Source organism: Diaporthe batatas, assembly GCF_019321695.1.
Source record: "Diaporthe batatas strain CRI 302-4 chromosome Unknown Contig00002, whole genome shotgun sequence".
In the NCBI taxonomy this organism is placed as follows: domain Eukaryota; kingdom Fungi; phylum Ascomycota; class Sordariomycetes; order Diaporthales; family Diaporthaceae; genus Diaporthe; species Diaporthe batatas.
In genome coordinates, this window is record NW_025408549.1 from 2051828 (window position 1) to 2065638 (window position 13811).

At 38.0% G+C, this 13811-nt stretch overlaps 2 protein-coding genes across 2 annotated transcripts; one reads left to right on the forward strand and one right to left on the reverse strand.

The window, feature by feature from the left end:
• Positions 1-98: 98 nt before the first annotated feature.
• On the reverse strand, positions 99-842 carry KVR01_001741 (uncharacterized protein; the record flags this gene model as incomplete). The annotated part of the gene is made up of 1 exon (XM_044793631.1): positions 99-842. The coding sequence occupies one exon, from the start codon at positions 840-842 to the stop codon at positions 99-101; it is 744 nt and encodes a 247-aa protein (XP_044649696.1).
• An 895-nt stretch (positions 843-1737) lies between these two features.
• KVR01_001228 (uncharacterized protein) lies at positions 1738-4836 on the forward strand (the record flags this gene model as incomplete). The annotated part of the gene is made up of 2 exons (XM_044793657.1): positions 1738-1748; positions 1806-4836. 2 exons carry the CDS (start codon positions 1738-1740, stop codon positions 4834-4836), a joined length of 3042 nt encoding a protein of 1013 aa, XP_044649183.1.
• Positions 4837-13811: the final 8975 nt, after the last annotated feature.

Sequence of the window (13811 nt, forward strand, 5' to 3'; positions counted from 1 at the left end):
TCCTAACAACGGAAATTTAACAATCCCCACTCATCGTGTTACATGGTATTGCGTTTCGAAATGGAAGAATGAACGTCCAGTGACCCGGAGTACCTGCATCATAACCCATCCAAGAAAGGCCGCGCATCCTCTTCATATACACACTCATCAAAGGCAGGAGTGCCTCTGGTATTGACCTCGTCAAGAGGCGGCCCGTCGTCAGCAAGAATCATCTCGGAGCAGTGCTCAGTATGATTCATGCGGAGCATCCTCGTGCTGAGGCCCCCGCCGCCCTTGACCCCGTTGGCGATCTTGACGATCTTCTTCCACATGAACGCGCAGTGCCAGACGTGCTCCCGCCATGTAGAAAACACAATTTGGTCGCCCTGTACCACGACCTCGTGTGGCACGGGACTCGTGCCCTCGATGTCCTCGAAGTAGGGGAAGCCCAGGCTCCGGAACTCTTCCTCAAGCTCCTGGTCGACGCACGGCTCAGGCAGCCACGCGTAGGACATGAGCTCGAACTGGCACCCGGCCGCGCGGGCCTCCGCGACGGTGTTACCGCAGTACATGTATTGCTTTTTTGTATTCGGAGCTGGCTGGTCTCGCTGGTTGATGGTGTGGTCCCAGACGTAGTATAGGGCGAACAGGACGATCGGGATGCTGCCAAGGAGGATGCAGATTCTCCAGTTTCGACGACAACGCCGAGTGGAGGTGTTGTTGGGTTGCTCCGACGGGTCGAATTCGCCCACTGAATCTGTTTGCCCTAACAATCGCTCGCCTGACGCATTATCATCGTCTTCTTCTTCGAGTTTGAAGCCCTTGGGCTCCATGGAAGAGCCGCCCTTGAACATGATGGACATGGCAATGGTGCTCAAACAAAATTGGTTACCTGTTCAGCGTGAAATTTCGACCAATTCTGAAGCTAAGTTGAAATGAATCCGCTGACTCATTAATGATACTGTAAGGAAAGACTCGCTCAATGTTGTTGAGCTGTGCGTTCCATGGTATGAGCACTTCCCGTGCCACGGAACGCAAAACACTCGACCGACCGGCCACAAACCGTTTGTCACGTCATCGTTCTGTGAACAGCAGTCCGTGGCATTCTACCAATGTAGGCCGCATGGTTCGCACGTTGTGACTATAAGTTTCGATCATCAAGGCGATTGGCTGTGGTTGCCCCGATCCGAGGATATATGCGGGTTTGAAGTATCTCCCTTGCCCAAACTTTCGAACTCGTTGGGGCGAGTATCCCGAACTCAAAGTTGATATTATCATGTTTCACTAAGCATGCTTGCAATTCGTGCCTCGTGGCCCCTTCTTTCTTTGAATTTTCATGCTTCTACACATATACACACTGCTGAAGATTTGGCAGGGTTATATGCCATGTAGGCCACCTGATGAACGACGAACCCTTGCTGGTTATTGAGCTTATCCCGAAATTACCCCTGTATACCTAGCTGGGGAGCTAGACTCCTCTAGGTAGGTTCGAGAAGTCAATAGTCAGAACCACGGTAATGGATATTCCATGGTAAATTAGCTCGTCAACGGTGCAATAGAGTGTGCTCAATTAGGTCATGCTCATAGTAATGGGCGGCGAATGAATTGATGTCTGTGTGGCAACAATATTCGGTGTCTATGTGGCCGTGTACTTCAAGCAGTTGGTGATAACTTCAAGTTCTTCTAATATGGTAGTTTATTGGGCGACATGTACCCTCGAGACAACACAGCTCACTGCGCGGTAGACTACTGAAAATAATGTTGGAAATGTTAGTAATACAGCTATCTTTTCACTTGTTGTTACCATCTGACAATCGAACTTTTAGACAAAGCCAGCGTATTAAGCACCTAGACGTGCCAAGGCTGCCTCCGGTGGTAGATGAGGTCGTCCGCAGGGGCCCGAGCAGGATCATCCACGCAGCATTTCGCGATGCTATGCCGACGTGGTTCGAGGACCCCGTCATGAGAGAGTGGCGGGGATCGAAACGCATCCGTGACGTGCTGGAACAGGTGAACACGCTGTACCACGCCTGTAGCCAGGCCCAACCCGGTGCCTTCAACCCCGTCTCAGATCCGCTGTGGGCTTCGACGGCGGCAGTGATGCGGGAGGCCGGCCTGCCGCTATATAACAACAACATCAACCTGCCGGAGGAGATCGACGAGAGCTGGCCGTTCCACTTCAAGGAGCTGGAGAGGCTGGTCATTGTCTCCAAGGGCGAGAGGGTCGGCGACGGCAACCCCAGCGGCTACGTGTGTAATCGCTACGAGGCAAACCTGTACGGCATCCGCGCCATACAGCAGGAGTTCCGCAAACAGGCTCCCGGCCGCCAGCCCCTCCTCGTGGCTTCACGGTTCGATCCTGCGATCCTGCAGTATGTGGCACAGCTCCTGGGTCTTGAATACGCCCAACTCGCGCCAGACTGGGCAAGCACCACTTTAGCAGCCAAGCCAGCGGCCATGCTTAGCGGTGATTCCGCTCGACCCATCATTTTTGCCGCAACGCTCTCCAACAATGCAGGCCAGAGTGACGACTTTGAAGCAATCCGCCAGCTTGCCACGGATCGAGATGTCTTTGTCCACGTCGACGCCGCACGAACTTTCGACTACCTGACCTCGCTGTCCGGTTCGGCACGCCGTGGACTTGGCTTGCCGAAATTGGTGTTGTCGCACCCAGAAGTCGGCGTGTGTTCGCAGAAGGCTGGCTGCATATGCGCTGCCAGCATCGTCGCCGGAGGCATGAACGACTCGGCACACCATGCGACCGTGGCTATCAAGCCACGAACCATAGGGGACTGTGTTGGGCGGCGCATCGAATATACTCAGGGACACGACAGCACGATATCCGGATCGCGAGACGGCCTGGGCCCCCTCCTTATGGGGTTGCAGGAGCAGCGGTTCGACCACCGGACGCGGCAGGACATCTATCAAGGCTGCATCCGGAACCGTGCATACATCGCCCAGCTGCTTGCCTCGGCGGGTGCCAAAGTCTCGTGTCCGCCTGAGTCACTGGATCTGATTATCCATCCCACGGGACATCGACCATGGAACGAGATTCCATCGGCAGCCTCCGGGCTCTCTAAGCTGGGCTTCGTCCCCATGGCTCACAAAGACGGTGTTGCCGGGTCTGAGGTGGCGTGGTTCGGAACCGTCCAGCCCAGTATCACGACACGACACGTCCAGCTCCTCATTGGAGAGATTGGAGAGATTCGTGACCACAACCCTAGTGCAGCGTGGGAGCTTCCTGTGCCGCCAGCTCTCCCAATACGGTATCCGCTGCCCAGCACTTGTCACACCTACCTCTCCGAAAAGATGCAAAACTGGCGCAAGCAGCTCGCAGATTCGGCGGGTTACCCCTTCAACCAGGCAACGTATTCGGCCCTGGGACCCGTGGCCGCTCACTTCCTCGATCGCACGATCCCGGAGGAATGGGTCCAGGCCCAAGCCGCTGCTCTACTGACGGCGCGCAAGGCCTCCTTTGGAATTCCGCCCGCCGATGCCGACCTCCTAGCTCAATTCGGCGCCGCCTTCACCACTGGTAGCAGCATGGGAAACCAGATAGGCATCCACGCCGCGCTGGCATACGCGCCACACAACTTCATATACTGCTCTGCCTCGTCGCACTACAGCATCTCCAAAGCCCTCCGCGACAGCGACATCCTGGCGGGCCGCTGGGACACGCAATTCCAAGGCAGTGGTGGTGACGGTCCAGCGGCGACACCCCGGTTCGGGATCATCCCAGTCGACGCCTCAGGACGCATGGTCCCCGCGGAGCTCGTGCGCCAGGTAGCCGCGGACCGTGCCGCCTGCTCTGCACGTGGCCGCCGGTACGGCGTGACGCTTGTAGTCAACGTGGGCACTACATTCTTCGGGGGCGTGGACGACATCGCAGCACTTCGGAGGGCGCTGCGTGGCGAGCTGGGACAGGAGGTCAGCTACGTCCACGCGGACGGCGCCCTCGACTTTGGCTTCGGGCCAGGCCACGCAGAGCTCGTCTGCTTGGGCCCGCCGGGCGGGCCAAGTGTCCGCGGCGATGACGTCCCGGTGGTGCAGGGCATCACCGTCAGCCACCACAAGGCGTACGGCATGATGGTCTCGGGAGAGGTCGTCTACTATGATCCTTCCCACAGCGCCCTACCTGATATTTCCCCGGCAGTCAGCCCTCGCTCTGTGTTTGAGGCTTGGCTATTTCGGCAAATGTACTCAGACAATGACATGGCCAGGCTGCACCGTCACTGCCTGGCCAACGCGAATGCCCTCCGGTCCATGTTGAGTGCAAGGGAAATCGCTGTCCTGCCGAATCAGACCTCGTTGGTTGTTGTGCTGGAGAGGCCAGCGCCCTGGACCCTTGTAGATTTTCATCTCAGGGCCGAGGGCGAATGGGTTCACTATATCTCAATGCCGCACATCACACGGCAAGCAGTCGAGCGATTTGCCAAAGCCGTCATTTCCCTCGACGAACACTACAACGCTGCTTTCCAATCAGCCAAAGTCGCATTCCGCGCCACTATGCGCCGCGGAATTCACCTTGTCCGCATCCGTCCACGGGCCTCCCACTTCTCCGAGGCCGAAACCCTCGTCAACAGAGTTGACACAATGGTGTCGCATCGTGATACAAGTGACTCCGCTACTGCTTCCGTCTCTGATCTGAAAGCAGGCGAAGACGGTCTTCGCAGCGCCCTTTCAGTTGCCGTTTTAGATGAAAAGCACAGTCCTGTTGCCGTCCTTCTTGCACAAGGTAGCAGCCAGAAGGAAATTCGTATCGGTCCGATTTTCTTAGATCCCAGTGTAGCGTTCGTGGGAAAGGACATTTGGGTCATCACAAAACTCATGTTCGGAGAAATAGAGACAGGATTGTAGACAGGACGAACCGGTTATTCTGACATGACTGTTTTAAATATTCTAACACCTTCTCGACCATATATAACGACCACATAACGTACCCGGCCTACATTCCGACCACCCCTTAATTCTAACCACCTCCTCCTTTAACTACCCCTTTACCTTAAACCTATCTATACTACTATTATAATTTTATCCTTCTTTATAATTAAAGTCTTTAATTATTTATTTTTATTATTTTTTTTAAATATTTATTTAATTTTAATTAATATTTATTAAATTACTTTAATATTTATAGAAAGTTTAATATTAATTATATAATATTTATTTTTTATATTATATAAATATATTTTATTTAAATATTATTTTTAAAGAAATTATATATAAAACTTTTAATAACTTTATATATATTTTTATAGTTTTTAAATAAAACTTTAAATATTTTTAATTATATATTTTTATATTATTAAAAGTTAATAATTATTAATAAAAATATAAATATTAAAAAATAAATTTATTATATTTTATTTTTATTATTTTATAAATTATTTTTAAAATTTTTATTAAAAGTTTTAATATTTTATTATAAATATTTTAAAAGTAATATATTTTAAATTTCTTTTATTTTAAATTTTTTTATTTTATATTATTTTTATTATAAAATCTTTAAAATTAATTATATATTTAAATAATATTTTTAAAATATTATATTAAAAGATTTATAATAATAATATTTAAATTAATATTTATTTAATTATTTTATTATATTATAAATTATTTATATTTTTAATTTTATTATTAAATTAAAGTAAATAATTAAAGTTTTAAAATAAATTATAATATATTTTTAAAAATTAATTTAATTAAATTTATTATATAAAACTTTTATAATAACTTTATAATTTATTATATTTATAATATTATTTATTACTAAAAATATCTTTTATATTAATATATTAAATTATATTTAATTTATTTAAATTAATATATTAAAATTAAAGTTATTATAAATTATAAATTAATTTTAATATTATTAAATATTATATATAAAGTTATTATATAATTTAAATATAAATTAATTAAAGTAAATAAAATAAAGTTATTATTTTTAATTAAAATATATATAAATTTTAATTTTATTTAAATAAATATTTATTTATTAATTTTATAAATAAAATTATTTAAAAATAGTTATTTAATTTATTATATTATTAAATTAAAAATTATTAAATAAAATAATTATATTTTATTATTTAAATTTATAATTTTAATAACTTTATAAAAAATAATTATTAATAATTAAATTTATAATTATATAAAAAATTTATTTTAAAAATATTATTAATATTTAAAATAATTAATATATTTTTAAAAATTAAAAATTATAAACTTAATTTAAAGAAAATTAAATATATAAAATTTTAAATTTAAATTTAAAACTTTTTTAAATTAAACTTTTTTAAAAATTAAAAAAATTTAAAAGTTTAAATAAAGTTAAATAAAATTATAATAATATAATATAATTAAATAAAAACTAATTATAAAATTATAATTATAAATTTTAATTTTATATTTAAAAGGATTTTATTATATTATAATTTAATTTAATTTTTAAATTTATTTAAAAACTTTTAAATTTATTTAATATTTTTAAAATAAATTAAATTAAAAATAAAATCTTTATATTTAAATTTAAAACTTTTATATATTTTAATTTATTTTAAATTAAATTTATAATGCTTTAATTTTTAAATTATATTAATTATTTTAAATAATAATTAACTTTTTTAAAATAAAATTTATTTTAAATAATTATAAATTTAATTATAAATTATTTTATTTTTATAAATTATTAAAATTATATATTTAAATATTAAAATATAATTATTATTAATTAATTTAATTTATATATAAAAATAATTAATTAAAATATTTATTAAATTAAATAATAAATAATTTAATTAAATTAATTAAACTTTATTAATTAAATTTAATTTATATATATATATATAATATTTAAATTAATATTTATTTAATTATTTTATTTTATTAAAATTTAATTTAATTTTAATTTTATTTTTATATTTTAATTATTATTAATAATATTAAAATTAATTTATAATTTATAATAATTTTAATTTTTAATAAATTAATAATATTAACTTAAATTAATTAAATATAATTTAATATATTAATATAAAAATATTTTATAATAATAAATAATATTAAAAATAATTATAAAATTATTATTAAAAGTTATATATAATAAATTTAATTAAATTAATTAAACTTTATTAATTAAATTTAATTTATATATAAAAATAATTAATTAAAATATTTATTAAATTAAATAATAAATAATTTAATTAAATTAATTTTAAAAATATATTATAATTTATTTTAAAAATATTATTAATATTTAAAATAATTAATATATTTTTAAAAATTAATTTAATTAAATTTATTATATAAAACTTTTATAATAACTTTATAATTTATTATATTTATAATATTATTTATTACTAAAAATATCTTTTATATTAATATATTAAATTATATTTAATTTATTTAAATTAATATATTAAAATTAAAGTTATTATAAATTATAAATTAATTTTAATATTATTAAATATTATATATAAAGTTATTATATAATTTAAATATAAATTAATTAAAGTAAATAAAATAAAGTTATTATTTTTAATTAAAATATATATAAATTTTAATTTTATTTTTATATTTTAATTATTATTAATAATATTAAAATTAATTTATAATTTATAATAATTTTAATTTTTAATAAATTAATAATATTAACTTAAATTAATTAAATATAATTTAATATATTAATATAAAAATATTTTATAATAATAAATAATATTATAAATAATTATAAAATTATTATTAAAAGTTATATATAATAAATTTAATTAAATTAATTAAACTTTATTAATTAAATTTAATTTATATATATATATATAATATTTAAATTAATATTTATTTAATTATTTTATTTTATTAAAATTTAATTTAATTTTTAAATTTATTTAAAAACTTTTAAATTTATTTAAAAACTTTTAAATTTATTTAAAAACTTTTAAATTTATTTAATATTTTTAAAATAAATTAAATTAAAAATAAAATCTTTATATTTAAATTTAAAACTTTTATATATTTTAATTTATTTTAAATTAAATTTATAATGCTTTAATTTTTTAAAATTATATTAATTATTTTAAATAATAATTAACTTTTTTAAAATAAAATTTATTTTAAATAATTATAAATTTAATTATAAATTATTTTATTTTTATAAATTATTAAAATTATATATTTAAATAATATTTTTAAAATAAAATTTATTTATATAATTATTTTATATAATTATTTTATATAATTATTTTTAATTTAAATAAATAATTATTTTTAAATAATTTTATTTATAAAATTAATAAATAACTATTTTTAAATAAAATTAAAATTTTTAAAAATAATAATTTTATTTTTATTTATTTTAATTAATTTATTTTAATTATATAATAACTTTATATATAATATTTAATAATATTAAAATTAATTTATAATTTATAATAATTTTAATTTTTAATAAATTAATAATATTAACTTAAATTAATTAAATATAATTTAATATATTAATATAAAAATATTTTATAATAATAAATAATATTAAAAATAATTATAAAATTATTATTAAAAGTTATATATAATAAATTTAATTAAATTAATTTTTAAAAATATATTATAATTTATTTTAAAAATTTAATTATTTATTTTTAATTTAATAATAAAATTAAAAATAATTTATATATTAGAAATAATTTATAATATAATATATAAAATATTTAAAAATATTTTTTTATAAAATTATAAAAATATAAATAATATATATATATATATAATATTTAAATTAAAAGTAATTAAAATATTAAATAAATATATTTATAAAATATATTTATATTTATAAATTTTATAACTTAAATTTATAATAATTTTATATTTTTAAATAATATATATATTTATATATTATAAAAAATTATTTAAAATCTTTTAAATAAAATAATTTTTATTTAAAATTAATTTTAAAGTTTATATTTATATAAAGTTTAATTATTTAAAATATTTATTTTAAATAATATTAATAAATATTAAAAGAATAATATTATAATTATTATTTAAATAATTATTATTAAAGTTATAAATTAATTATTTATAAAATTAATTAATAAATTTATATATTTTATTTATTTTATTATTTTAAATAACTTTTATATTTTTTATAATATAGAATTATTACTTTATTATTTTCTTTATATTATTTTATAAGTAATTTTAATTTTAAATTAATAATTTTTTATAAATAATTTAACTATTCTTTTACTATAAGTTATAAGGACTATCTTAACTATAAAATAGAAAATTACTATGTAAGGCCGGTAAGACGTCACTTAGGCTTTACGGCACAAGGGCTCGAAGTTTGCACTAAATAGAGTGGATTTAAAGAGTAGGGTTGCCTAAGGAAGAAAGGAAGAAAGGAAGGTTGCGTTGCCCCTTGGGCTTTGGGGCTAGAGGTAATGGTGTGGCAGCCTTATCGATAAGGGGACCTGCAGGGACCCCTACGGGGCCCTCCCGCCACCCTTGACCCCTGGCCCTAACTGCCGGACACGAAGCTTACTTCATCACACTACACCTCCACAGGGGTGAGCGTCTACTACCTTGGTCTCCAGTGTGTTCTCCTAATTAAGTTAAGTGTCGGAATTTTATAGGCCTGAGTAGGTCAAGACTTCAGCATTTAACGTTTATTACCCCTGTGGAGGTGTACTTCATTTGACAACGCCACTATACGTGGACAATTCCTCCAGCATCGCGGCGTAAAGAAGGTGCGCGGATGCCGTCCCCCGGGGCCTCCCACTTTGACCCCACACGGGTCTGTCGGGGGCCCGAAAGAGTAAGTATGTCGTATAAACCTTTCTTGCTCTACAGTGCTGCCGACCGTTTGACCCACCAGGTCCCACTTCGCCCATTTGGCCTGCAAAAGCGACCTCGGTGGGAGGAGCCCTTGTATAAGGTTTTGGCATGCCCTGTAGGCGCTCGGTGATCAGCTCCAAGTGCATATTCGTCATAGACGAGCGGGTACCAACACGGTGCGGACGAGCACGTTGTGGGGCATGGGCCATCAATATTACACGGACATGAGCTGTGCCCGTATCGAAGCTGTGTAGTCCATGGACAACTTCTTTTTCCACGTTGTTAAGGTGCTGGTCGCACTATTCATATTCACAAGCCGCTCGGGTCTTAAGCAAACGCCATTATGCCGCAGCAATTCGACCGCCCGCGGATCCAGAGACGCCGTGGAGCCTGCGAGGGTTGCAAAGCCAGGAAGACCAAATGTGTGTTTTAACCCTTCAACTATGTTTGCGCCGCCAAGTGCTCGCTCTCAGTTGAGTGAGTTAACCAGTGGCTTCAAACTATGTATCACCATGTTCCTAAAGTGTTGATCATGATGTGGGTTCTAAGCCTAACGTTGCGGGCTAGGTGATGGTAAATCTCCATGTTGTGCCTGTCAGGTATGTGCACGTCCCTGTCTCTGAAGATCATCTCGTTCATTTTACCTGATCGCGATCCATCCATGCCAATGCGTACGGCCAATTCATCGGACGAGACCAGAGCGGCTAATTTAGTGAATCACACAGCTTCACAACTTCCCATGTACTTATATCGACAAAAGGAACTCAATAAGGCGTAGAGCCGCCCCAGGCCTGGGTACTAGTAGTATCAGCGAGAGTTCGCTGGGGGAACCGCCTCTCGGGAACCAGGAGATGTCAGGACCACCCACGCCTCCTTCATCTTCATACCAAGAAGTCCCCAGCATCTCGCCTCCCCTCCCTGGCCAATTCCCGCTGTCGGTCCCCGCCGGTGGGTTCTCCAATGGTCGCTCCCACGCAGGGAGCAGCGGCGTGGACGTCGAGGGGCTCTATCCCAACTTTTTTATGAATCATGTGCCCGGGAACCCCTCCAGCTATGCCATGATGCATCAGATGGGCATAGCGCAAAACTGGGACCCGTTTTCGTCGCGTCACCCTGGGCCCCACCACTTCTATGGGCTGTCCAATTGGAATAACGTCGGTCAAGTGACTGGCTGTCACGGGTGCCAAGGATGCCAAGACGTGATGCCGTCGGGCATGAGCATGGACGCGGACTTCGTCTTGCCAATGAGTCGCGCACAGGACGAGTCGCCCGCACTGGCCATGCTGCCCACCCCGACGACGGAGGCTTCGAGAGACGGTAATGTTATGCCAACAGACCAGGTAAGATAGTTCCTTAGTGCGATTCGGCCCTCACTTCACGGTCATGCTAGGGCTGACAATATGCTGTCCTTGTCCGATAGAGCGATGGGGATCTGCAAGAAGGTGCGACGGTGGCGTACAGTCCTAGCGAAACTCATCCAGTCACGCAAGAAGCGGAACGGCCGAGGGACAACTATTCCGTCCCGTCCACTCCCAAGGAGCTGTCCGATACAAGCTCCCCGAGCCTTTCGGACAATGAAGAAAATGATAAGACGGATGTTAGTACACCTGATCCCGCCAAATAGAGGCCACGATCTTTCTTGCGGCTCATTTCTTTTACTGGTATGCTGACATCGAGATGGTCATAGGCAGATACATTATTGAATGGTATGCGGTATCTTTACAAGTCAACAATTCAAACGAAGTCTTTCCCGTCTTCTGTTCCGAGGTGTCTTTCCACCCAACCGAATGCTGACTTGGAATGCAGAGCACAAGGAAATCCCGGGGTCCTCATTGCTCCAACTATACACGAGCCTAGACGTCGACAAATTATATGACGCCACCGCGATTGGCGACAACAAGGTCCATCAAGCCGTTAAGCGGCTGGTTTCGACATTCTCCGCCTCGTTAGCCGAAGAAACCACATTGTCCACCAAGCCAACACAAGGAGACGGGATTGTTGATTTGAACCCACATCCTCGCAACGCGTTGTCATGTATCCCATATCAAATCAGGAAGGACTATCTTGACGGTGTGTAAATCGTATCTGTACGACATGACACGACCCGAAGGAATGGTACTGACCCACCTCTTCACATTCACAGCTTGCTGCGATGGTCTGTACGGCTTTTGGTGCGTCTTCCTGCAACGCCTCCCTCGGGCCCTGAGCACTGAGCGGACGTCAGTGAATTCTAGGGTGCCAAAGCTGACCGTGTCCCAGCATTCAGTATCTCATCTCCCGAAGCGACATCGAGGAGTGGGCGCAGGAGATAAGTTACCAGAACATCTGTTCGAGTCCAACGAGTGACCCATGCAAAACCATGACATTGATCTCTCTGTTGTCTTTGGGCATTTTGAACTCTAACTCCAACAAGGGCATTGAGAGCAGCCTTGGCATGGACCCGACAAGTTCAGGTGCTTTCGGTTCCAAAAGTATCGGCCTGGAATTGTTTGAACTAGCCATTATTGCCTATAGGTACTTGCAAACCAGTGCAGAATCTAACTCTTCCCCGACATTCAAGGTATGATCAACATGTCTTTCATTGCCGGACTGTTTTGGACAGGCAGAACTGACTTTGTGTGTTGCAGGCTCTGATGACTATGGTGAGATTGTCAGATTGTTTCATCTTCAATTTTGCCGATGAGACCCTTGAGCTCTGGCTGACGGGCAGTCCCTCAGATTGTGTTCGCACAAGAGGCGGGACATCCGCTGCTCGATAGCCTTCTCATGGACGCTGTATCCATCTCATACAGATTAAAGCTATATTCCTCGGCAGGAGTCAATGCGGACCCCCAAGCGATAGAAAGGCATCACATGATGCAGCTCCAGGGAGCCTTCTGGCTGCTTTACTGCATTGAGAAGCCCCATTGCCTGTACTCGGGTCGCCCTTCTGTAGGTCTTTCGATCTGTCACGGGGCCACTCTTTTTCCTGCCAGTGTATTTGTTATTCAGGGTCCGGCCTAAAATCAGTTGCTGATGCAAGAAATCCTATGCTATCTAGATGCTCAACGACGAATTCATCGATTACGAACTACCAGTCGAAACATCTCCAGAAACCCCAGGGAGAAGAGATGATGGCGTCCAGCAGGTATATGTTCGTGGAGGGCTGCGAGCCCAGGTTGAATTCGCCAAAATCTGCGACGGAATCGCCAAGGGCTTCTTTAGCCAGAGCAGCTTGCGGATCGGGAGTAGCACGAAAATATCAACCATTACCCAACTCGTTGGCCTCTTGAAACGCTGGTTTGAATCGAACAGCAGCAAGTCTGTACCAAAAAGCACGCATGACGATTCCGGCAGCCGGCTGCTGGTTCTACTTTTGCAAAGTTGCATGGCGAAGTTTGTTCTTTACGCCCGGTGCTTGCAACTAAATTTGCGACGTGAAGTGCCAGGTGGGAGGAACCTGGAAATTTACGACACTTTCCAGAATGATTGCCTGGTTTCTGCTCGGGATTTCATCCAGATCATCTCCAACATGAGGTTTGAAAAGTTTCGGCACAACTTGTACGGCGTTCTCCCCTTGAACAACTTCTTTGCTCGCTGCCGGCCAAATGCTGACATTCAGGTGCGAGTAAACAGCAAGGACCGCAGAATCTTGAACCTGGTGCGCATTGCCACAATGATCATCGCTGTTTCCGGGACGATGGAGAGCTCATCCTTCATGAGTGAAGGACTAAGACATGTTTCGAATGCGTGTGGTGTGTTCGGCCGCATCGCCAGCCTTGATGCCTCGGTGCTGGACGAGCTGATAGAGCTGGGCAAATTTACCAAGGAAATGACTAGTATTAGGATGAGTAATGCACCTTGACAAGCAGGGACAGCAAATAAACATGCCCGGCTCATGTATTATCCGGATCGTGATGTGATGCAGGGCTTGGCGCACTGAGCATGCAGTAATGTAGCTATGCATGGTGAACGATAATACTGCATCTTGCGCTTGAATACAGTGTGGAAACATCTCGGTATTTTCA